Raw genomic sequence first — 26,549 nt, 5'->3', positions numbered from 1 at the left:
AAATGCACAACTAAAGCTCTTGACATCTTGAATATGCACGCCTTGATGAGAATAAGATCACTTTCGATCTTGGCGTACTTATTCTCATAATTGAACTATCAAATCAGTATTATGTTAGCATTTCCTCTAACAGTCACCGAAGATTGAACTCGTGCTACGCCATTTTTAAAATAAGTGAGTGTGAGACCCGCTATGTTATTTATTTTAATTGGAGGTGAATATGTTGACGTTATGTATAGACAATTAATGTCACCAACCATTATAAAATATGTAGAAAAATGAAGAGGGTTAGAAATATGAAGTGAGAAAATTTGAGAAATTATGTCATCAGTTTATTTTGAGAAAACTTAGAGAAAACTTCGAGAACATAACTGTTGACAACGGTCTAATGTAACTATCTAACTAGTGTCATTCTAGCTCATTTCTTAACTACCTTCGTTTATATGATCTCTTAGACTAATTTCGTATATAAACTATCATGCCTACAGTGATGGTCATAGTTGTTAAATTTCCTAGACTAGTTGGATTTTAAAGTAGTCCGACTAGTTCACCACTAGTAAAGATTTTATAGTTATCTATAATCTTCGACTTGGCTGAGTTATTCGGTTATAATTGTCAAACGTTCAATTGAGTAGATCGAACTTGAATTTATTATTTTAAAATCAGTCAAAATAGATAACAAAATTAAAAATATGATAAATACAATCAACGTCAAAGTTCTCGAATAGGAGTTAAAAAGAATGAAAAAAATACCACTTTCCTTGCTTGGTTTAAAGCTTCATCAAATATTTTTTTCTTTAATAGATATTAAATATAAATACTAAATACATTATATTATATCACTTTATATAAGTGAAAAGCCTTGTATAAAGACTCAGATTGTGCTTCAATAGGTTTAGAATGATCGGCTAGTTTCAGTGTTACTGTTCACACCCATACCAATCTTTTGTTATATAAATCGTCAGTTTACTGTTTGTCCCCTTTTCAATTTTCGTTTTTTGATTTTAGTCCTCGTCAATTTTCAGTTTGCTTCCTTCCTATTTTTTTTTTCGAAATTTCCCTCCTTCCACTTTCACACTTAATTTTATTTTTTTATTACAAACCCTGAAACTTTTATATTTCATAAATCTCACCTTAACCCTTTCTACAATACTCTTTTAACAACATTCTTTATATCTTTAAACACCATATTATATATATGTTGAGTACATTTTTTTTAACGACGATTTTTTTGGCATTAGTAGATCATTTCTTTCAATGAACCTCATCATTTGTACGTAACACACACGTTCGGGCGGAAACCCGAACCCGATCGACGGTACCCGGAAACACATCCATTCGGTCAGTGGTTCTGAGTAGGGGTTCGTGAACGAATCCGGTAAAACCTCCCTATAGGGTCAATATATACCACCATTATTGGTGTTCAATTGGTTTAAAGAAAAATCATGTCATCCCTAAGGATCGAACCCATGACCTCTCCCTATCTCATGACACAAAGTACATGGGAAGAACTTTAGGCTATGCCCGCAAGTTCTATGTATAATTATATATACATTAATATTAAAATATTAATATTAATATTAAAATATTTTTATTTGAAATATATAATTATATATAGTAAAAAACTTTTCATACGCAGCGAAGCGCGTTTACCTCTTACTTGTTGACATCAAGAGTAATACTATACTCGTACAATTTATATAAGAATACATATATAATTATGTAACATATGAATATGATGTTTGACCATTCATATCAAAGATATTTATCACTTGTATATTTTTCTTATACTTTTTCATATTAATGGATGTATTGTATAATTGTATATACTTTATAATTAATTATAATTATACATCATACTATTACCTGTTACGAATGTAGTCATTAGTGTAGTTTTAAATATAATTTTTTATAGTATATATATAGTATGTATAAATAATATGAACTTGTAAACTACATTCATGTTTTAGCCGAGTCGTTCACAACCACTTAAAGGTTCCTTTAAGTCCTACAGAGACTTATTTAATGGGGGTATCCATGTCTCCTTTGTTTTTTTTTTTATTTATTTTTTATTTTTCACTTATCAATTCTATTTGAATAAATTAAAATTTTAATTTATACTGTATGTATTATTTTTTTCACTTATTAAACGTCTACATTTCTTATCCATATTTACAATTTTTAGTCTATATTTATTTTTAATTTTGGTTCATTTTTATTTAATAAAATTTTGTATCAACTTTCAATGTATGTATTGTAGTTATAAATAAAACAGTGTTTAACGTATATAGCGGAACCATTTATTGCTCTAATGCGTGAGTCATCTCTACTAGTAAAAAAATGTTAAGGTAAAAAGAGAAATCATTTCTGGATTTTTTTTTTTTTTTTTTTTGAATTTCTGTTTAAACATTTCAAACTATATTTATTTTAATTTTTCTTACTTTTCATTTAAACATCTATATTTCTTATGAATATTTACATTTTTAGACTATATTTACTTTTAATTTTGGTTATGTTTTATTAAATAAAAGTTTGTATCAACTTTTAATATATGTTTTGGCTTTCAAAAAAAAAAAATTGTAATTAGATTGAAAAAACATTTAATGTATATAGCGGAATCATTTATTGCTGTAATGTTCGAGTCATCCCCACCATTGAAAAAATGTAGTTACAGAGAGAAATCATTTTCCGCATTTCGTTTTTTTTTTTTTTTTATCTTTTAAAACTATGTTTATTTTAAATTTTCTTACTTTACTTTTTTTTTTTAAAGACTAGTTGTATGCATCATCTAAAGGGGTATTAATTACCTTAGCGATCATTATAAAATGTTTTTTCAATTATCGAGTTGTCATTAATTAATTGTTCACCTCTATAAATAAGTTAAAGTTAGTTTAAACATTTTTCTCTCCTACTTTAATTTCTTTTTAATTTCCACAAATTAGTTGTCTATTTATATAAATAGATGAGTAAATGTTTCTCCATTTATCGTAGCAACCCATGCGTGTTCAACCTCACGACTCCTAATCCATTTTCATAGGGAGGTGATCCGTACACCATCTCTTTTTTGTCATACACCACTAAATAATTTTTTGAACATTTTTACCCTTCCTTTTGTTCACCACCAACTCCCCTTAACTTCTCAAAGGAAGGGTAAAACTGTCTAAATAATTGTTTTGTTGGTGTATGACAAAAATAAGGTGGTGTACGGATCAACTTCCATTTTCATAACATTATTTTTAATTGTTTGTTTGCAGTTTGTCTTTGGATAAGTTTTTCATAACACACCGTATATCATTAGTGTTCACACGTATAATGAGAGATTTTAGTAGATATAGAGGTTTACGTGCATAGTAAATTTTAATTTTAATAGAGTACTATTTTATACATTTTCAAGGTGGTCAGTACATTATTAATTTTACGTGCCCTTTAAATTTCCTTAACGTTAAAATTATGTTTCGTAAAAAAAACGTGTCGATTATTTGGCTTACAAAATCGCGCTCAACAAACAAATTCATTTCTTCCCCTAAAATTGAAATTATTTCTACCAATTTCAACCCTCCCTCCCTCCATATTTTGTACCTATAATCTTCTATTTCTCATTTATATATATATATATATATATATATAGCATTCCCATGAGAATGTTCTCATAAATATATAAAATGAGAACATGGGTATAAATGTAATTTTTACAATCCTATTTCTTAGGCTTAAACTCATAAAATTTATTAATTTTCATATATTCACGTTGCATTCATAATTTCTATGTACACTTTTAAGATCAACAGCCCATTTTTAACAAATGCTACGTATATGGCTTGTTCATTAATTATGATCGGTATGCATCCATCGTTCATCTTAAAAAAGTTATTTAGCATCCCTTTAACGAATTAACTACCAGTTAGGATTCAAAATCTCCCCTGTTGATCTTTTTCAATTACCATCGTGATGCATCCCTTTTACTCGCGACGATCCGGAAGAAAACACAGGCCGGTTGGATGAAGGATTACTTTTGTTAATTCATAAAAATACATCCAATGGGTATTTTCACTATTTTGTATGTAAAACAGATCTATACGGAGTAATATTCAATCAGTTAATGTACTCGTGGCCGTTAAAAAAAAATGTGCTCGTCTATTGCTTCTGTGTTTACAAATATAAAAGAGAAGGATGCCCAAAAAATAAGTCTTTTCTATTTTTATAAAATTACCCAGTACATGGATACATCGATTCGATTTAATAATAATAACGATGCATCAATCGATACTATTTAACACTTATATTTATGGATCACCAGAACATAAAATTACTTGCATCCAAACTTACTTCTCTGTTATAAATCATGCCACTTTGCCCGCATGAATGTATAGGAAAAGATTTTAACGGTTAGCGATACATGCAAAAAATAAGGAATATTTTGATATTGTATATGGAACTCCATTAAAATTAAATGAGAGTTCCGGGAATTATGCTAAATACGTCGTGAATTTCATACCACAATTTAGAGAGAGAGAGATAGGTGGTTATAGGATACAAAGTGGATGAGATGTTTAAGGGTGCAATTTTCCACATATGCCCTTTTTCTTTATTTTTAATTTTAAATACTCTTAAAATTTCTAACCATTGATCAAAAGCATTGATGGTCTAGATTAGTTCTCAGCATTTATATAAATGAGAACATTCTCACTTGATCACATTTCTATATATATATATATATATATATATCTTTTCACGCAAACATTCGCTTTTCGATTTCAATTTCTTTTTGTGTCAATCAATTCGTCACAACTTCATCATCATCATCATCGATTTATATTTAAATTCCTTTCGTTTGCTTAGGGTTTTAATTTATATCCACTGTGTTGAAACACTGGTTCACAGGTACGTTTATATCTACGATTTTGATATTTTTGATATCGAATTAGTTGGTGAATTGTTTCATTGATTGATTGTGATGGATGTAGCTTCGATTTGTTTGTTGTTGATGATGAATTGTATCGTTGATGATACAAAATTCGGTTTTGATAGTTTGTTTGATCAGGTGATATTAAATTTATCGCATAGTGATTTGTATTGTAAATTGAACGAGTCTTTTGTATCAATTTAGGGTTAGGTTTATGACAAATTAAGTTTAGTTTTGTTATCTAAGGAAATGGTTGATTATCCATTTGGATGTGTTTGGTGAGGTGGATGATTATGTTGGATTTTTGAAGGTAGGGTTAGTGCGAATACGAATATAAAGATGACTGACGTTCAACAGAAAATGTTACAGAAGCCTGAGAGTAATAATCAGGCTTGTTCTGATTTCGATAGGGGATTTGAGGAATTAGTGAGGGGGCAATTGGATGATTGTATGTCATTTGCATCATGTAGCTCTCCACGTAACACGGAGGATGATAACGATATCGAGGGTGGTGATCAGCTTATGAGAAGAAGATGTCGGTCAGATCTTGATGGTGGTGATGATCTGGCCGAGTCATCTATTGCTAGAAGACGACACTCTCGGATTTTGAGTAGGTGGGCTGCTAGGCAAGCACAAGAGATGATTATTACGATAGAGAGAAGAAATCGTGAATCCGAATTGATGGCGCTTGCAGGTTTGCATACTGTATCAATGTTAGATTCATCGTTTTTGAGGGAGTCTGAGTCACCTTCTCCTACTTCTAGGAGGCAGGGGAATGTTGAGAGACCGAGCACTCGTGCGTCGTCTATTTTGCAGATGTGGAAAGAGTTGGAAGATGAGCATGTTTTGAATCGTGCTCGTGAAAGGGTGAGAGTTAGACTTAGACAGCAAAGAAGTGTGGATTCTAATACAAATGTTTCGAGTAGTACTGAAGGTAGAAGGAGTGAACATGGGGATGTTACGGGTAGTGAAAATGATTATGCAACTTGGTCTCATGAACAAATGGAACAGCAAAATGAGGGTCCAGATAATGATGGTTCGAGCCGTGAGCGAACTCCTGATATTGGTGAGGTTGAGAGGGAAAGGGTTAGGCATATTGTTCAGGGTTGGAGGGAAACTGATGGGACCGATCCGGCTCGTGTTGATGGTCAGGGGAGTAATAGTCCAAGAGCAGAATGGCTTGGGGAAACCGAGCGTGAAAGAGTGAGGATTGTGAGGGAGTGGGTTCAAATGACTAGTCAGCAGAGGGGACCACGTGGCGATGTTCGTGAACAAAGTCAAGAAAGAAATGGTGGTCAACGTGATGAAGGTCAACCAGAGTCGGAGCATGTCAGAAGGGATATGTTGAGGTTGCGTGGTCGACAAGCGTTACTTGATCTGCTTATGAGGGTTGAAAGGGAAAGACAGAGGGAACTTCAGGGTTTGACAGAGTATCGTGCTGTTTCTGATTTTGCACATCGCAACCGCATTCAGGTCAGTTGCGTTTTAGTCATGTTCTGTATTCATATCTTCAACAGTTTTGTCCGCCTTTACACTTACCAAATAGCCTGTATATTTAACTATGTATGTATATGATCATAGAGTTTTATTATCCTTTGGTTAGTAATGATAAGGTTCGTAAATGGACCTAAAGGTATTGCTGCTACAGGATAAGGTACAAGTATTGATTAACATAACGAATATGCTTTGCATCTTTTAATTTGGGTACAAGTTTGTAAGGTAGAGGGTAACCTTAACAGTATGACTTATAATTTACCCGATACACTTATGAGGATGATATAGTGATATACATGCTTTATGACCTTAGTTTTGGGATTATACATGATTGTTGAAGTTTGTCTTTATTTTGTCAGTCATTACTGAGAGGCAGATTTTTACGAAATGAAAGGCCTGTGGAAGAAGAGAGGCCGTCTTCAGTTTCAGCATTTGAGTTGGTCCAATTGAGACAACGCCACACTGTCTCTGGTTTGAGGTAAGTTTTGTTTTACAGTTTCACGAATTGAATTGTTAATACTCAATTACATTATCTGCTTTAAGGATCCAGGTAACTTTTAAACTGCTAATCTGATATGCCTTAAAAACATATCGATTAGAACTGTTAATAGTTTTGGTCTCATTTTGGTAATCATTTGATGATGTGGCTTCCTTTTACCAGGGAAGAGTTCCGGACCAGATCAGAAAGCAATGTTTATGGTCAAGTAAGCAACCATTCTGATTACTCTTTTTAACAGTAACATCACCTGTTCTACAACTTAGGAGACTTACACACTTTGCAGGAGATCGATGATGAAAACCAAGAGCAGTCACAGCTGTTGGTTCAGGAACCCAACGATCGTCAGGTCACTGATCGCACTGGAAACTTGGAAAGTGATACAGCTGTTCATAGCACTAATCAACAAGCAAGTATTGATGAGAGAGAGGAGTGGCAAGACCAGGTAGTTGAAGATGATGAGAGAGGAGGGTGGCAGCATGAAGGCTATAATGAGTTCAATGAATGGAGAGATGAGACTCCAGAAGATGTCAATTGGCACGAAACTTCTGGTAATGATTGGCCCCAGGAAACTTCGGGTAGTGATGTAGAACGTGCACGTATACATGAAACCAATGAGGTTTGGCATGAGGATGGTTCACGGGAAGTCATTGAAAATTGGTCAGAAGGGCCTTCTGATCCAAGAATGTTGCATAATGTTCCGCTGAGGAGAGTCAATAGATTTCACCCACCAGATGATGATAATGTGTACAGCATAGAACTCAGGGAACTTTTGAGCAGGTAGTAGACCTTTTTTAAGCAGTAGAGGTGTCAATATGGGTGGGTTGGACTACAGGTCATAATGGGTTCGGGTCAAAAGGGAATATTATGTTATGGGTCAACATGGATTGGTATATCTGACTGCAAACACTTGTCCAATTTTTTCTACAAATGTGTTGCATACAATAACAAGATCATACCCTCATCAATTATCTTAGGCATTTATTCTGAGTAAAATGTTGAATGATGTACTGTACATTAAATTTGAATGACAATCATTCATTTTAACCTATTTATACTTGAGCTATCATAGACAAACAGAACCTGAATTGGCTCATTTATTAGTAAATGGATCTAAGTAGCTGCACATATCAAGTTTTCATCCTTTGTTGTTACTTTTGCATTGACTGTTATGATATTTTTCTGTAGGAGAAGTGTTTCTAATCTGCTGCGCAGTGGTTTCCGTGAAAGTTTGGATCAGTTGATTCAATCATATGTCAGTAGACAAGGTCGTACTCCAACTGATCGAGATCTTTATCGGAACTTTCCGAACCCTACTTCACAAGAGGGTGCCCAGGAGCACCGCAGGGATGAACAGACTAATCAGAATCAACATGATGCCATTGGTAGACCTTCATTGGTTCTACCATCTCCTCCTGTACCGCCACCACAACCAATTTGGCACCATTTGCCTTATTCTAGTTGGTCCCGTCACAGCATGCATCATCGCTCTGAACTTGTAAGTTAACTTGGGGGTGTTTGGATGTGTGCTTTGCCATTGTTAGTCTTTTTGCAAGAAACTTCTGTTTCTGTTTAAATAATCAGAGTTTGTCAAACACTCTAAAAATTTAACTTTTTTGTAAAGGTGAATATATGAATATATGATTAACGAATGAATATCAATTGGAACAGGAGTGGGAAATGATAAACGATTTGAGGACAGATATGGCAAGATTACAACAAGGTATGAGCCACATGCAGAGAATGCTCGAGGCTTGCATGGACATGCAACTGGAGCTGCAAAGGTCTGTTCGACAGGAAGTTTCTGCTGCTTTGAATCGATCAGGCGATGAAAAAGGTACATACTAAGATCATGGTTGTAATTACCACTGTGCCCCTCGGTTATGTAGAGAAAACACTAATTAAATAAGCTCCGTTTGCAGTTATTGCTGCAGAAACTTCGGAAGATGGATCAAAATGGGATCAAGTGAGGAAAGGAACCTGTTGTCTTTGTTGTGATAGCCAGATTGATTCTTTGTTGTACAGGTATTCCCTCCAAACAACAACAAAACCCAATCCCACATGTGTGGGGTAGGGGGAATCCCACATGTGTGGGGTAGGGGGAGGTGAGACGTAGACAATCCTTCCTCTATCCTAGAATAAAGAGAAATCGTTTCCCTCCAAAGTACTACTATAGTAAAATAAATAGTGTTTTCGCCATTTAGTAAATATAAATATTCTTCTTTTTATATTTAAATAATGAACGGTGATAATTTTTATTTTGAAATGTGGTGCAGATGTGGGCACATGTGTGCCTGTTCAAAATGTGCTAATGAGTTGATTCGTGGAGGAGGGAAGTGTCCATTGTGCCGGGCACCAATTGTTGAAGTCATCCGAGCTTACTCCATACTGTAAACAGATTATTACAAACTAACAGAGGAACAAGACTAAAGTGATCTGCTCAGGTCTCAAGTTCTTTGTATTCTCACCTGTAGAGTGCCTCATTTTTGCCACATTGTTTTTCTGATTATATGTTGAATGATTGATTACGCATTGTATAATTGGATTAACAATTGGCTCATTTTCATTCCTTCATTGTTGCATTATCAAATATAATATCTACAGTAAAATGTCTTTTCTTCATGTATTTTTAACCGAAGGATTATATCGGAGGTTAAACGAACTGACCATAAGTTTATTGTAGAGAAAATAAAGTTTAACAATTAAACTAACGGTTCCATCTGTTATGCTGCAAGTTGTTTGTTACTTATTCATGAACAACAAAATACCTTAAGGTTATGCTAATTTTAGAAAGAAAAAAAAGAAGAATAAAACTGCATTCATGACCACTACGCTTTTATTTGGTATTTACAAGGTAAAAAAAACAAGTTTAGCATCCAAAACTGTCTGTTGACTCTTTTACTTGTTATGAAAAAAGTTAGACAAATCAATATGACGGATCTTGAACGATAAGTTTTGGGGTGCTACGACCAATTCCTGCCACCCCAATAATTTGCCAGTACTCAAAGAGATACAGTATTTATCTACATATAATTGTTAGACATGACCCTGTCTAACATGAAGTACCCTGTCACAGGGTGATTTATATAATAATATAGATATGAATATGAAATATGATACGATGTGAAATAATATAACAATCATGTAAACTTTTCTCGTACCTTCAATAAGATATAACATGTACATGTAACAACACTCATGTTTTTACTTGGTATATTTTAAATCAGGATAACGGATGCCTGAGCCATGCCCATGGATACAAACATAATCTAACTCATTTTTTTTTTCGAAATATTTACTACATGCTATCCATTATGCTATTTGTTCAAGTATACACTCACGTATTTTTGGGTTTCCTCATATATATATAATGATCAAGGATATTAACATTTTGTAAATGGGTAAAGACACAATGTACCAGGGATGTTAAAATCTCCCTTTGCGAAGTTAAGAAAACCAACTCTTTCCAGGTCTCACAGCCTTTAGCTTTGATACAAGATCTTCTCTCTGAGCTTCTACTTCAGCGTATTTGAGGCTCATGTGGAGATAGCGTTCTTGAAGTTCTTTTAATTCCGTCTCAAGTGAAGATCCATCTTTCTCGTGTTGTTTATCAACTTGCTCTTTAGACATGAAACTATAAATGAAAATTGGCAGGAAGAAGTATATTAGCAAGAATGACAACACACAAGATTAGCTTATTCCTGTGTAATTTGAGATGGGTGGGTGGCAAAATGAGCGGGTTGGGAGATGGGTCAAAACAAGTAGATAGAGACTAGATTAGTGACAGATACAGTCACACAATTTCATTTTATCAACAGTATTATAAATCATTCAATAAAATCTCTTTGGAGGTTTACACATTTAATAATACACCCACACAAAATAAACCAATAGACGTTTTATGAATGGCTTGTAATAGCAACACACTTCAACCAAAATGTACTTTGATAGTAGTACATTTGTGAAAGAACTTTCCTATTACATGCCATTACCCCATTTTTGTTTTATCCATTTTGACTCATTACAAACTAAACACATCCAAATTGACCCATTCATATTTATTGTTATTGTTAACTGTTAATACCTATTTATCTGGGCCTTAAACATGTCATTTGCCTCCAAAGCCTCAGCAAGTTCCTTTTCAAGTGACTGAATTTTTGCTCCCATATCCTGTTCCACGGGAAAAAAACATGGTTAGAAATCAGATCATAGCTATTTTTATATAAATAAATATTGTTATAAAGAAGGAATTTAATCTAATCGAACCTCTGAGAGCTTCATGTCCTCGTGAAGACTATTCATACTATCTGATCTGAAAGATATAGCACTATTAGTAGAGCACTCAATTTCATCTGGCTTTAAATATTTCTTCTGCTCCAATTGTTCTTCAAGGACTTGAACATTCTTCATGCATTCATCTTTTTCTTTTTGAAGACCATTTATCTTCCACTGTAGTTGATTATTTGATCGTTTCAAACGACCTAGCTCATTTTTCAACTCAGCATCCTGTGCACATAATGCTTCTCTAGCAGTTAGGTCTCCTTGAAGCCGCATAACTTGTTCCTCCAATGCAACTTTACTACGTTTATGATCCTCTAATTCGTTCACCGCCTTCTGCATGCTACTTGTTCTCTGCAACAATGAAGTTTTCTCCTCCTTTAACTCTTTATAATCACTAGTTACCAACTGTAATGAAGCTTCGAGTCTTTCATTCTCGTATTTCACATCATTGAGTGAGTTCTTAAGATCAATAACTTCGTCCTGCAAAACTGGAATCTTCTTCAGTTGATCTTTCAGACTCGAAATCTCTTCTGTTAACTGTAATCTTTCGTATTCACAATCTTTTACATGATTATCCATCTCACTAACTGTAATTCTCAGTTTTTCTTCATTAGATCTTGTAACATCCAATACCTCTATTAATTTATTATGATCCGCCATTAAAACTCCATGGTTCTGTTTCAAAGCAGCAAGTTCAACCGTCAGATCTTGAATTTTACCTTCATATTCATCAAGCTTTTTCTCGGATGATATGAATTTCTCTGTGACATCTTGAATCGCTTTCTCCAGTTTATGCTTATCTGCACGTAAGACATGCATTTCGTGTACTGCTTCAGAAGCCATTTTTTCCCTTTCATCATGACTTGCATGTATCTGTGTATTAAGGTGGGCCACCTCGTGTTGAAGATTTTCAACTTCAACCATCTTCTCTGAATACATCTGATTAAACATATTCTCACGCATAACAAGCTTTTCTGTCTGCTCTTCATTTTTCAGATATAAAGCTTCAAGCTCTGAATCAAAAACTTTCTCTTTTGCATCAATCTCATTGATCATTGACGAAAACTTGTCTTCCAAATCTTCCAAGTTTTTAGCAAACTTGGTATAATTATGTTGCGACTCCTTTAGTTCCGTTTCCAGAACCGTACAGCGGTTATATAACTCAAGCCTTTGTTGTTTTAGCTCCCGGTTTGACTTTTGAAGTTGACTACACTCTTCAATTAAATTTTCAGCGTTTGCTTGTAACTTCGGGTTTGCTTTTTTTAGATACTCGCATTCTTCTTGAGCTTCCAACCACCGTTGTTGCATGTCTTGTAACTTCTGTCTCATATCAGCCTTGTTCGTTTCTGTATCCTCTTCTAGCTTCTTTATCTCCGCCTGTAAATTTGTGACAAGTGTCTCTGAATGTTGCAGATCTAACCGGCTTGATTCTCTTGCATCAGTTAAATATCGTAATTGAGGTTCCAATCCAGATACGCGCTCTGACAAGTGTAAATTTTCAACTTCTAATTCGGTTAAGTGCAACTCTAACTCCTTGTTACAACTCTCGAGCTCAAGTAACTTCTTTTCAAGAATCTTGTTGGCTGCAATTTGAGAATCTTTTGTATCGTTAAGCATCACCATGTCACTTTTTACCTTATCTAGACATTCAGAGATTGTTGTACTTTCGGTTTGCATTGCTTGTAATCCTCCCATTAACTGTTTCTTCAGTATTTTCAGATCAGATACTTGAGTTTTCAAACGCTGAATCTGCCTGTCCTTTAACAAATTCTCCGATTTAAGCACTTCCACTTCAGAGGTTTTTGACAATACTTCCTTCTCGGGTGTATCTGTAAATGTCAGCATGGTTTAGCTGTTAGAACTGTATATACGTTTATATATTTAAGGTTTATATGATTTGGTTAATCTTGTGCAACGAAAGACCATGATGATGCTTAAATAACAAGTGGCACGATCCACACTTGGCCAGGGATAGATTTTGTTTAGATATAGAAAGGACACATCACATAAAACATTAACCAACTCTTCAGTTTTTATTCAGTAGCCAACTTTGTTTGTGTCAAAAAACTAATTCATAATTTTCAGGGTAACCCGTTTCTGGCAACCCGTCAGAAAAGGTCAATATGATCATCTTTACTGACATGTCATTCTCTTTGACCCGGTAACATGTCAGGAGTAGCTTGAATTGATATTTTGGAAGAAAAAAAAATAGTTTTTGTTACAGTTAAGAATTTCAACACTTTTTCCTAGGCAGTCAAAGATGGTAAACTGAAACGATAATTGGAGCAAAGTTGAGTACTTACTGTCATTGTTTTTATCATTCTGCATTTTCAGTAACTCTTTCAATTTAGAGACCTCATTTTCACGTTCTTCTGCTTTTGCACGGTATTTATTGAGTTCAATATCAAGATAACAAGCTTTATCCTTGAAACCTTGCATATTGACTTCCAATTCCGCACACTTGATTTCTAGATCGTCACAGCGAATTTGCAGGTAACTAGCATCTATTTTATCAAGCTCTCTTTTCTCAGCCTCCTCTTTGAGCTTCTGTATCTGGCATTGAAGTAAAATAATTTCAGAATCTTCAACATGGTTATCAGTAACTGAAACTTCCTTACGCGATTCTTTAAGATTAAATACGAGCTCAACGTTTTCTTTGGTAAGCTCAGTACAATCTCTCTCAAGCTCCTTAATCTTCTTATCCTTTGAAGATTTAAGATTCTCTATCTCCAATCGCTGTTTCTCTATGGCCTCTTCTAATTCCTGGAGAACAGAAAGTAACTCACAATTTGATTCTTGAGTTTTATTTAGCTGCAGTGATAACTGATCGTTCATATCTCTTTGAAATTTTATTTCTTCTTCCAATTCGGTCTGGATATTATCTTTTAGACTGTCAGTAGCCTTTTCTTTGAATTCTGATTCATCCAGCAGAACTTTCAAGTAACCAACTTCTTGTTTCAGTTGATCACATTCTGTTTGTAATGCGAGATTCTCCATACATGCATTTTGCAACTTCCTTGTTTGGTCTTTAAACTCCTTCCTTGAGAAATCTAGGTCAACTTTTGACTTTCGTGCATACCTTTCCCACATTCTTGATTCTGTCCTAACTTCTTCCAACGTCGCCCCTTCGGATTCAAGAACAGATTCGGTGGAACCGAAAGTTCGTAATGGTGATGCGGGAATTGAATGTGAAATTTTTCCAGAATCTTGTCTTTGAACTATTATACGCTTTGCTGAACCTGAGCTGTACAAAGGATGACTTAATTTAGAAGAATCATATACGTGATATGAGCTTTGTTGTGCACTAACTGAAGATCCCATAGAGTCTCTTCTTCCAATTAGATCATTTGCAACTTCAATCGGATTCCTATGTGGCGAACAACCCTCCCTGCCAAAAGAATCATCCATTGAATCAACGCTACTACTTGAACGTCGTCCAGATAAGTTTTTATCCTGTGCAAACAAAGGAATTCTTAGATATAAAAAGATGCAAAAGCTTGAGGGTGATTCACTTGAAAAGTAAAATTAATTATAAATGTGGTAATTTCAACCCATTTACTTATGAACGGGTTGATTTGGTATGTACTTGACTCTATTGGGTCACATGGGTAAAAAGGATAGCTTAAAGGAGGCAGGTCAAATGGGTGGAAAATTGTGTGATGGATGTTTATAATGCATGAAACCTATTAATTCTATTTATTCAAAAAACTGCTTCCTATTGAAATAATGCTGCAGAAACTGATTTGGAAATCATTAACAAACTCGCATAAAAAATACAACCTCATATAAATTGTATTTGTATTTGTATTTGTATTTGTATTTGTATTTGTATTTGTATTTGTATTTGTATTTGTATTTGTATTTGTATTTGTATTTGTATTTGTATTTGTATTTGTATTTGTATTTGTATTTGTATTTGTATTTGTATTTGTATTTGTATCAAGAAAAGATGGAAACGGAGTCATTGCAGTTTTTAAAGCTACCGTATACATAAGTGGAAATATATACAATAGTTGCCCGATTTGACACTTGAAAGTCAAAACTGGATGCCAACTTCAGTGTAAAATACTTTAACTTGTATGTAAAAAAGGTGTATCGGTGTGATTGTTAGGTTATGAATACGGACGAAAATTGCTTTTTGATCAAATAGGAAAAGAGGAACGACGGCGAGTAAAATATGATTTAATATATTGTTGCAGTATACAGTGATACGTACCCTGCCATCATTTCCGCCTGCTTGAGATGTATACATGAAGTTACTGCTCATGGAAGAATCTAGACTCTTGTTGACTTTACCATCAGAAACGTCTGACGCGGAATCCAGGTCATCAGAAGCATTCACGTCTTCCATAAATGAATCGGTGTCTGTCCATCCATCATTCCTGAAAGATTTAGCATGTAAAAAAATCTCCTCCAACAATTAACGTAATTAAACTATAACTTTGTTCAGTAACAAACCTCAGATTTGCTCTAGGTGTTAGGCACTGAATTTCCACCTTCAAGACAAAAATAACCAAAATGAATTATATGTTTTCATTCTTAAGGGTAAAAAAACAGTGCTATATGTCTAACACAAGATCTATGACCCACAGAATTAACGAGGGATTCTAAAAAGAATACACAAGAAATTAATCCTTCTATAGATACAAACGAACCACAAATGTTAATTTGTTAATATGCATATACATCATAGAGAAAAAGAGAACCTGAAAATGTACTAAATGATGATACTATGAATAATTATGCTACTGAAAAATTGAGTTGAAGGATTTATGTTTCCCAAGAATATGTAGGGGGGCATCTGCGTGATGACTAACCTGTAAGATTGTCCCGTAACTACAATTATTCAGAGGTTGAGCTATAGAAATAGAAGCTTCAGAACTCATTTGGCCTGACAAATTTACTGTTATATCACCGAGGATACCAGATCTACTTGATCCCTGCAAAAGACATCATCATAGATTATCAGGGTACAATTACAGACTAATATAAGCACAAAGACAAATACAAATTTATTGAAACTGATACTCAATAAGAAGAATGAAATGGTCAGACCGTGGAAATGAGAAGCTTATACAGGCATTGCTCAAGTCCTTTTGAAGCATCATCAATGTATTCTATCAAAGTTTCAGTCCATTGACAGTTTCCATTTTGTGTTGATGCTCTACCAGTTTTAGCAATAGTTTTCCCGGATTCTACAGAGATGATAGATAACGATAGCTTATCCCATCCCTTTGGGACCTGTGAGTGCAAAATACAGTAAACAAATCTGCAAAAGGTATGCTTAACCAAAAGGAATCAGTCACAACTAAAATTAGATAGATAACTACTTGAGATATATCATATGCCAGCTGTAATTAGGTCACCGAGGTTAAAGAACTATGAAGCACATTCGAAGACATAACATATAACGAATCAAGCTGTCACTATACTAGCCACAAGATTACACATATTAAGAAACAAATTCCATTGGTTACAGTTATCTAGGGAACCATAAGGTTACATAGCTATTGACATAGATCCAAAACATACAACTATATAAGTTTACATAGACTCAGACTATGGATTATGGAACACATTTCAACAGTTACTAATACATTATAATTCACTAAATAACGCAACAACGTGACACGGGAAGGCCTCGCAAATCTTGGGAGATTGATTCACCACTATACCTCTATACATTATGGAAGATTGGTTCACAATTACCTGGCGTTCAACAACAAGACCTTGTGTTGGTCTGAAATTCTCTAAACAACCAAAGCCTACTAACCATATACTCTGTGTATCTTTTCTGTCAAACTTTGTACATACCAGTTACAAGGTAGCTAAATATGAAAAACTGCCACGTGAACAGATATCTACTTCGAAAATCACTCTATTTGTAACTTAATGGACTTACTTCTACATTGCCCATGGAAACTGTACACTATTACTACTTATCAGATACTCCACATTTAGAGTTTTCCTTTAGTTTATGTTCAATGAGGTTTCCTTTCGTTATTTTGTTCTTTTATTACTGGCATACATTGCACAATGCACATTATCATACAGCAATTTCCCTCTATGTTTAATAAAAACCTTAACGGAAACGCTAAATCTTTTCAGGCCTAATTTCACAAACCTGGATACAAACTGTGTGGCATTGATGCAACATCATCCTTAATAGAGTATATGAACTTGAAGCACAGATTAAATAGCTCACGGCAATTAACATTAGTTAAACATAGTTCTTACATTCCTATTACATTAAACATATAGCTCTAGTAATTGTCTAAAACGCAATAAAAAATAGAAACGGCAGTTATTATAATCTTACAAACAAATAATAATTTTATAAACATATATACTATACATAATTCAGTAAATTTCTCATAGCTCGATACACATTATACGTTCATTCTAGACTTAATGTACTATCATATAACATACTTCGTATATACTTCATGCGAATTAACTTAGCATTCATAACAACTGAATACACCTCATCCGTACAGCTAAGCACATGTGTAATTCTATTGCGCGTGTGATGTAAATACGCAATTGTATATGTATATATGGAAAGGGAAATTGATGAGTACCTGAAGAGCTTGAAGAGAAGAGAATTTGAATTGGAGTTTATCGCCGGAATTGTAATCAACGGAGGTGGTGGAAGAAGAGGCGGAGGAGGAGGAGTTACGGCGGTGCAAGCGGTTCACCATTTTCTGTTTGATTGTTTCTTTCATTCTGTTCAGACTTGCAACTTGTAGATGTATAAAAATAAGAGAGAGAAAGAGGAGTGGTAGAAGTTTAGTAGATGAGCTGTCCGAGTTGAATTTTCAGTAGAGCAGAGGGTGCTGCTCTAATTTCTATCATTCGGTATAACCGTATGTTATTATTCACAAATCATTTTAAAAACTTAATATTATTAATTAATTTTTATTATTATAATTGTAATTATTAATTATTAATATTATTATTCTTGTTATTATATTGTTATATGGGGCATTGTTATTACTAAATCTACAATCAAATTTTAAAGACATTTTTTTTAAAACGTATAATAAAATTAGTTTATCGTGTAAGGAATAAGTGATAAATAATTAATTATTGTTCATTATATGTGCTAAATAACTGTCTGAATAATTAAAATTATCAAACTAATCTATTTGAGTTAGTTCTAAAGGCACTTAATAATAAATTTCAAAAGTTATGATCAAAATGTAATTTCACACTTATTTGAGTTTTTTCTGTTTAAAACGTAATTTCTTTAATAAAAAAAAAAAAACACACACATTTTTATTAGTCTCTATATTGAGTTCTATTTTTTAAGTTCATTAAGTCCAAATTAAACATGACATTATGATTAAAATACTATTTATTAAGTTATTCCAGTACGTAAGCCTTTTCAAGTTGGTTTTTACACAAGCATAGAAGTATTGAACACTTTTTTATTGTAAAACTATTATGGGTGTGTATATATAAGCAATGGTATATTCTTGTTTTCTTTTGACAGCAATTGAATAAAAGAAAAAGAAAAAAAATCCAGCTAGAGAGAGACAAATTTGCTAATTTTTGACGTGTGGTTTTTTCTAAAATTAAGTTGATTATGGCCTGTATTGCACATGGCATTGGCAAAATATAGATAGTGATTTTGGCGATACAATGGACCTTATCCTCAAAATTAGGATCATGTGCTATGATATTTCATTCTTAAACTTATGCATTAATATTAAGATGAAAATTTTAATTAATATTAGCTAAATACAATTATGAAATATAAATATTTAACCTTAATTTTGTCTGTCAGATACTCATATAAAATATATTAAACTACTTCATGTTCACATGTTTATAAAAAAAAAAGTGTACAAATTGTTTGTCCTTTAAAAAAAAAAAAATTCATACTACTCTATTTTTTTAATGGCAAATATTTTTCAATTTATTAAGAACAGACCAAATTTCACACACACAATTTAATAAATGCTTTGGTGGATTCAGTTACAAGTAATTCAAAACTTTTGGTATTGTATCTATAGCACTTTAATGAAGTTGTTGGTTGTATCAACTACTAACTACGGAGTAGTTCCTAATACAAGTTCTACTGTTCTATTGAAATTGAGATTTTATGAAATTTGTGGATTCGATGAAGCTAACCGCTAAGAATAAATTCGATGTGTTTGTTTGAAGGAGATTTGATGTAAGTTCTTTCTGAAATCCGGTGATGATGACCTGGCTTACTGAATCTTCAAGTTTACCGGATATGATTTGGTGATGTGATGAACTGTTTTACAGGATCCAGTGAAGAATTGTGGTGCTCATTCGCTGAAACAATAAACAGAATCTGGTACAATGTATATGGACTAAAGATAGGATAAAGATGATGATGGGATAAATGATACATGTGGAGTAAATGATACAATACTCGACGTTCTTGATGGTGATTATGAAGATGATAAAGATGACTCATGATACAACTTTTAACAAACTTCAGGGACCAACTATGTATTTTTAACTAACGATCGTTAATGAAATTGACGATGATTACCCCAATTTAACACTTTTTCAAATCGTAGTCATTTTCCTTAGCAAAAATAAAATTGAAATCCTTTTCGGGCTTAGGCAAATTGGGGGTTACCTTGATTGTAAAATTTGGTAATTTAGGTTATATTTTCGGGCCATTTGCCCATCTTCTTTTTGTTCTGTTGGATACAATTGTGAAGTCAAACTTTATATAGTTTTTGTTACAAATTATGTATTCGATTATGCTAAAATTATAACCTAGCTATCAAGAGTATAGCGTACAAGCTTGTGGGCAAATATGGTTAAGACACACACAAAAGCTCAAAAGTGTGGTTACATACCTGATCGAGTTCCCTATTCGTAATAAGTTAGGTACGCAATGGCTAATCAATTTGATTTTGAAAAGATTGCTAGGTTGGTAACATTCCTTTGTGTGATCGATTCAATAGAGTGTTTCCATTTAGATGATGTTCCTGATTATATAGTTGCAGATAAATGGGTTGAGGGCCAGTGATCATATAGTTGGGAGATACCGATCTATGATAGATGACCTTCAAGATGAGGTATGTTCTACTGTGTTATCCAACAAGTCAGACTCTAAAATGTGGGCTGCTTGTAGTGATGCTCAATTTACTGTTAAAGGTACTCGAGATTACCTTGATAAATTTTTTTTGCCAACTGATGGGTTATCTATGAGATGATTATAAAATTTTGCTAAAGAAACTCAATGTTATTGTTTGGGGGCAGATATGGATAGGCTTTCTACCCGTCTCAATCTTTCTAAACGTAGCTATAAATTCAAGCTATCGGATGTCCAAGCTGTATTCATGATATTGAGTCCATTAATCATACCTTGATTACTTTGTGAGGTTGCAACTGAAATAGGGAGAAAAGTAACAGTTTTGGGTTGATATGGTTTTGCTTACTTTCAGTTCGTGGAGTGAATGGTTGAATTGGTACGATAATTGGAGTGTTCATGTTAACATCAAACATCGTCTTTATGTAATTATGGCTATTTCGGCTCGGATCTTATACAGTTACCGCAATGGAGTAATTTTTCTTGGACATTAAAAGGAGATTATTCTTTTCTTGATTATCTAGTAGAAGTAAAATTATTATGATTTGGAACAATTGGTTTTTAGGCCATTGATGTAATGTGTGACGACCCGTCCAAATCCATCTGGACGAACACGTCATTCATTGATTTCATTGCGAGGTATTTGACCTCTATATGATACGTTTTGTAAACATTGCATTCTTTTCAAAAGGTACACAATAAATAAATAAATATCAATTTCTAAGGTTTTCAACGTTTGATAATTTCTACATATAGACAATCACCATAAATAATAGTTTACCATAATACATCCGTTGACAATGAAGTCAAAATAAGATACACGGCGATGATTTTGTGAATGCAAAGTTTTCTTGAATAAAGCATGTATGACTCCATGCACATAGCTTGTATCACATATAAGCAAACAGCGGAAGACTTCTAGAAACCTGAGAATAAACATGCTTAAAAGTGTCAACACAAAGGTTGGTGAGTTCATAGTTTTAATGTTGCGCATTATCTGTATATAAAGGTGAATCACAAGTTTCAGTTGTTTCATCCAGAAACGTTTATCAAAATATTCTACGAAATTGAGCACCCTGGTAACTAAACTTAACGTATATATATTTTATACCCTTTGTATAATCATCTTAATAATACACGCAAACCAACGTGTACGCTTCTCAAATAGCATACGTCCGTTAAAAGGCTAGTGCTCTAGCTCGAACGGGGATATCAAGCCCTATGGATCCATATACTACTACTCGCGCCCACCAGTTCTTATTACTGGCAGTTACTAGTTACCAAAGCTAAGGGATTTTCGGTTCAAACTCAGTGTAGAATTTAGTATGTACTTGTATCCATTGCGTTTAAAATAAAGTGCATGTATTCTCAGCCCAAAAATATATATTGCAAAAGCAATTAAAAAGGGAGCAAATGAAACTCACCTTAGCAGCATATAAAGTCGTTCACCAAAATGTGACCGAAACTCGGATTACCAAATAAACGTAGATCTCAACCTAGAGAACATATGTTGGTCAATAAATGTCTATTAAGCTAGGTCAGGTCATAGTGTATCACAATCCTAATGCTCGAGATCGACATACAAAAGTTATCCAAAGTCGTTTCAAAAAGTCAATTTTGACAATAGTTTAACAAAACGAGACGTGCCTTATATAAGGATTCATTTACTCGGTTGGTAATATTCAAAAATCCAATTTATCAATCTTACAAACAAGTTGTTTAAATATTAATTGCAGATTCAAAAGCAATTCCAATTAACGTCAATCATAATTCAGTTGATCATATCTTTTGATTCGTTCACTGAAATTACGCGATTTCTAAATGAAAAGTTATTGATTTTTCGCCAGCTTTCCAAAAACATGCATATCATATACCTTTTATCAGTAATATATGTATTTAATTCGTGATTCATCATAAACTGTTTAACGACGAAATTTAGCATACAAGCATGCATAAACATATATACTCGAGCACTAGACATGGATACATTATTAATATATAAAAGATAAGATATGAATACTCACGTATCAATATTGTGATTCAATATTGCAGGAAAGTACGTAGACGTAACAGAGATGATAAACACTAGGTTTGACTTGCAAAATAATACCCACGTACATTACCCATAACCTCCATAGCTATAACTCATAGTTTTCTTAGCTCTATCCCGCCCGAAAACCATTTTGAAAGTGACACGCTCATGACCTCGTCGTAGTATTTTATGTATAATACTACTACTAATAATAATAAGATTAATAATAATATAACATTAATCTTAATAATAATAATAATAATAATAATAATAATAATAATAATAATAATAATAATAATAATAATAATAATAATAATAATATATGTATATAAGTTATACGGAGTGTAAGATGAAAGAAATATGAATCACAAAAACTGAATTCGATCGCTTTATATAGACCTGGCCTGAAAAAGTACCCCATGCGATCGCATGGGTCTGAGGAGCATTGGCCATGCGATCGCATGGCCTGAGGATCCAGCTCACAAACTTTTGTATTTTTGTTCGTCGACATATTTATTAATAATATATATAATATATATAATTTAAATTAATTAATTATATATTATATTATATACTCGTGTATAGGTGACTTGTAATTTTTGTTCCGATAAGTCATACGTCGTCACTCAACTTATGTCCCGGTTCCGGTTTTTCGAATATCCTTTCGTACACTTAGAAAACTTGCATTTTACGTTTCGCGAATCGTACCTTTGTCAAAATATAGATTTAAATTATCCATAAATCATACCACTTGAAATATAACTTATACATTTGAGTGTTTTGGTCATTTACTTCTATAAATAATCGTCTCGTTATTTATTAATATATATTTAATAATATTATTTTAAATCAAATCGTTTTAAGATTAAGTTAATATTTTATTTTATCACCTTGTAAAATATATATATACATTTTCATTTTGAAATAGTGTTTTACTTGTTTATCTTAAACGTTTTAGTTCACTTATCTAAATATCAATCGAATTAACAAACGAATGTTACTATCGTTTACTAAATAACTTGAAATCATATATATATATATATATATATATATATATATATATATATATATATATATATATATATATATATATATATATATATATGCACATTAAGTTATATATATATTGTTCATGAATCATAGAGAACAGTCAAAGAATAATTGATTATATGAATATAGTTCTAAAACTTTCGTGACTCAACATTACAGACTTTGCTTATCATGTCGGAAATGTTTAATCATACAAAGATTAAGTTTAAATTTGGTCAGAAATTTCCGGGTCATCACAGTACCTACCCGTTAAAGAAATTTCGTCCCGAAATTTGAGTGAGGTCGTCATGACTAACAATAAAAATGTTTTCATGATGTATATGAGTTGATAAATAGAGTTTTATCACCGTTGGATAATATGGATAAAACAATCCGATTATTCGAAGCGTATGAGAGAAGTTATCGTAATAGAGTGAAATGAAGAATAAAGATTCGTCTTAACTTTTGAAGTAACGACTGATTTCCGGAATTTAAATAATTGTCATAACCCGACCTTAACCATAAGGAAGAATACAATAACATATGATTTCATCGCGAGGTATTGACCTCTATATGCGACATTTTTCAAAAACTGCATTCGTTTTTACAATACAAACCATAGCTTTTATTACAAATACAAGGTTTAAACAACTTAATAATGATTATCGTTTAGCGATAATCTTAGACTTACAAACTTTACATGTGATAATAACAATACGACCTCCAACATATTTTACATTACAAATCCTCCGATATGCAGTTTTATTTTTGACACAAATATGCATACTCAAGATCTTGCTTAAATTCAACATGTTGCAGCGGAAGCTTTTAGTTATCACCTGAGAATAAACATGCTTAAAACGTCAACATAAAGTTGGTGAGATATAGGTTTAATGCCAGCAGCGTTATAAATATAGACCACAAGATTTCATATATAAACGTTTTAATAAAAATATTCTAAGTTGTCGAGCACTTGATAACCATACTTAACATTTAATCAACGTCGCATATTCCCTTTATTATGAAATCTTACTACACAGTACCAAGTGTAGTCACCGAAACGAAGTACTGTGCAACCGTTGAATACTGGTCGTCCAGTCCGGTTGGGGTTGTCAGGCCCGATAGATCTATCAACAGGATTCGCGTTTACAATACCACATGTAAATAATAGTTACCAAGTTACAGGGAAGTATGTCAGTGGTACAACTCAATGTAGAATATATATTTTTAAACACTTGTGTCCATAACGTAAATCATAAAATGCATGTATTCTCATCCCGAAATATTTAGAGTTTAAAAGTGGGACTATATACTCACTTTTGCCTTGAAGGTATTTATCACGACTTGGTCTCCGATTGATATCACAAACCTAACCATATATATAATATATCAACATATTTTCTTTTCAAGTAATCGTTACATATATATATATATATATATATATATATATATATATATATATATATATATATATATATATATATATATACTTTTAATACTTTTAATATTTTCTTAGTCCGTAGTTAGCAGTCCGATGTTAGTGGTCCACAATTAGTTGCTTAAATAAAATAAATAAAGACCCCATCGTATTCGTATTGATCAGAATTAATCTTGACCCATGGTACCATGTTGTCAAATGACGTGTTGCGTACATAAAGTACCGTATTGTCAAATGACGTGTTGCGTACAATCATGAGGTCTTATGATTAATCTTCTCGTGTTGTTTACGGGTGGTCCTGAAATATATAAAATTAAATCATAAGTAAATATATATTAAATATTATGTTAATTAGCCAAGATATGATTAATCCGATTTTGTCATAATATGATATATTACAGGTCTTGAAGTGTTTTTTAAAAATCAAATTAGAAGGATCTATTTAGTTTGCGAACAAGTTTGAAATCACTCAAACTATGTTCTTGTTGTTAAAATTTTACAACACAAAATAAGATAGCTATATAAATATGAATCGAATAAGGTTATGAATAAGGTTACTACCTCAAGTTACTTGGACAAAGCTACTGGAAAAGGTAAGAAAAATCTTGGAATCAAAAGAGTGGTGGAGTGGGATTGAAAGATTGGAAGTAATCTCCTTGAAATCGGATGACTATATGGATACGTTCTTGAGTAGGTAAATGAAGAGAGATTAGGGAGTGAATTAACTTGAAAGAAAATTGGAAATGAAATTGTATGTGTGTGTGTGTGCAAAATAGCATGATTATGGGATGGATATATAGGAGATTTAGTTTGTTTTCTTGCACAAAAGTCACACATGAGGTTAAATGTCTGGTTCCCACATGTAACATCATGTCTAGTGGCTGATCATTGAAGTTTATTGTTGGTATATACCAATAGTAAATACGTATAGAAGCTAGGTATGATACGATTACATATACCCTAGATATACTTGTAGAAATTTTGAGGAATCGAAACGAGAATTCAAATATGGACGGGTTTATAACTGTAAAAGAGGCTCAAAGCCAGGGGCTCTGCCCCTTGGACCCCGCCAGGGGTTGCCACCCCTTGGACCCCGCTTATCGGGGGCGCTGCCCCCGAACCCCCGTCATAATCAAGATAAGTTCAAACAAGTGTGCACTCCACATAATCGTAAGTATATATGTCAAAGAACGTTACATATAGTTATCGTTTTGAAAACTTAAGTTAGTGGTCTCAAAGTATACTTATAACTCATTGTTGTTAGTTCACAATGAAATGTTAAACCATCCTTAAATCATGTTAAATATGTATAGATATGTACATATACATAATCGTATAATTATCGTGTGTTATATAGTTTGTGATATCATCGGTCAAATTGGACGGTCAAACGTTGTGTGAAACTCTTTTCAAAAACATAAGTCTCAACAGTTTGGATTGCTTATCATGTTGGTAAGGTTTATTTTATGTAAATATTAATCTCATAAGTATAAAACGATCGTAAAAATCTGGGTCGTTACAATAATAGAAGATCTTCATAATTTAAATAGGATTTGATTCTTCGGGAATTAAGGAAATTATGATTTCCTTTGATTAAATGCGTAATCTGCCTCGATTGCTATATCTGATATTTTGCTATAAATTGATCTCTTCCGTTTCATTTACTCCTATAATCTTCTTTCTTATTTCATACTTCCAAAAGATTGTGAAAATGCTTCATCCAGTTCTAATTCTTGATATATTCCTAACTTTCATATCTGTCATTCTTCTTTTTCATCTATCACCAGAGGAAGTTAT

General features: G+C 33.0%; 2 protein-coding genes across 2 annotated transcripts; one reads left to right on the top strand and one right to left on the bottom strand.

Annotated features, from left to right (window-relative positions):
• Nucleotides 1-4,873: 4,873 nt before the first annotated feature.
• LOC139861722 (uncharacterized) lies at nt 4,874-9,462 on the top strand. The gene is made up of 8 exons (XM_071850218.1): nt 4,874-6,376; nt 6,757-6,875; nt 7,059-7,101; nt 7,180-7,673; nt 8,082-8,391; nt 8,565-8,730; nt 8,816-8,918; nt 9,170-9,462. Exons 1-8 carry the CDS (start codon nt 5,243-5,245, stop codon nt 9,285-9,287), a joined length of 2,487 nt encoding a protein of 828 aa, XP_071706319.1. The 5' UTR covers nt 4,874-5,242; the 3' UTR covers nt 9,288-9,462.
• A 561-nt stretch (nt 9,463-10,023) lies between these two features.
• LOC139861376 (uncharacterized) lies at nt 10,024-17,970 on the bottom strand. The gene is made up of 9 exons (XM_071849761.1): nt 17,756-17,970; nt 16,230-16,415; nt 15,992-16,114; nt 15,633-15,670; nt 15,391-15,556; nt 13,478-14,627; nt 11,160-13,003; nt 10,978-11,063; nt 10,024-10,527 (listed from the first exon to the last, which is right to left on the bottom strand). The coding sequence occupies exons 1-9, from the start codon at nt 17,897-17,899 to the stop codon at nt 10,341-10,343; spliced, it is 3,924 nt and encodes a 1,307-aa protein (XP_071705862.1). The 5' UTR covers nt 17,900-17,970; the 3' UTR covers nt 10,024-10,340.
• Nucleotides 17,971-26,549: the final 8,579 nt, after the last annotated feature.

The sequence above is a fragment of the Rutidosis leptorrhynchoides genome, chromosome 8, assembly GCF_046630445.1.
Source record: "Rutidosis leptorrhynchoides isolate AG116_Rl617_1_P2 chromosome 8, CSIRO_AGI_Rlap_v1, whole genome shotgun sequence".
Classification (NCBI taxonomy): domain Eukaryota; kingdom Viridiplantae; phylum Streptophyta; class Magnoliopsida; order Asterales; family Asteraceae; genus Rutidosis; species Rutidosis leptorrhynchoides.
This window is presented reverse-complemented; position numbering and strand designations above follow the sequence as displayed.

Bases quoted from the DNA above. Each gene is read 5' to 3' on its own strand.
- LOC139861722 (XM_071850218.1), top strand. From the start codon at position 5,243: ATGACTGACGTTCAACAGAAAATGTTACAGAAGCCTGAGAGTAATAAT. The intron at 8,392-8,564 runs GTAAGTTAACTT...CAATTGGAACAG, and splicing joins TGCATCATCGCTCTGAACTT to GAGTGGGAAATGATAAACGA. The intron at 8,731-8,815 runs GTACATACTAAG...CTCCGTTTGCAG, and splicing joins TCGATCAGGCGATGAAAAAG to TTATTGCTGCAGAAACTTCG.
- LOC139861376 (XM_071849761.1), bottom strand. From the start codon at position 17,899: ATGAAAGAAACAATCAAACAGAAAATGGTGAACCGCTTGCACCGCCGT. The intron at 16,416-17,755 runs GTACTCATCAAT...TTGCACTCACAG, and splicing joins CTTCTCTTCAAGCTCTTCAG to GTCCCAAAGGGATGGGATAA. The intron at 15,557-15,632 runs GTTTGTTACTGA...TAAATCTTTCAG, and splicing joins ACACCTAGAGCAAATCTGAG to GAATGATGGATGGACAGACA.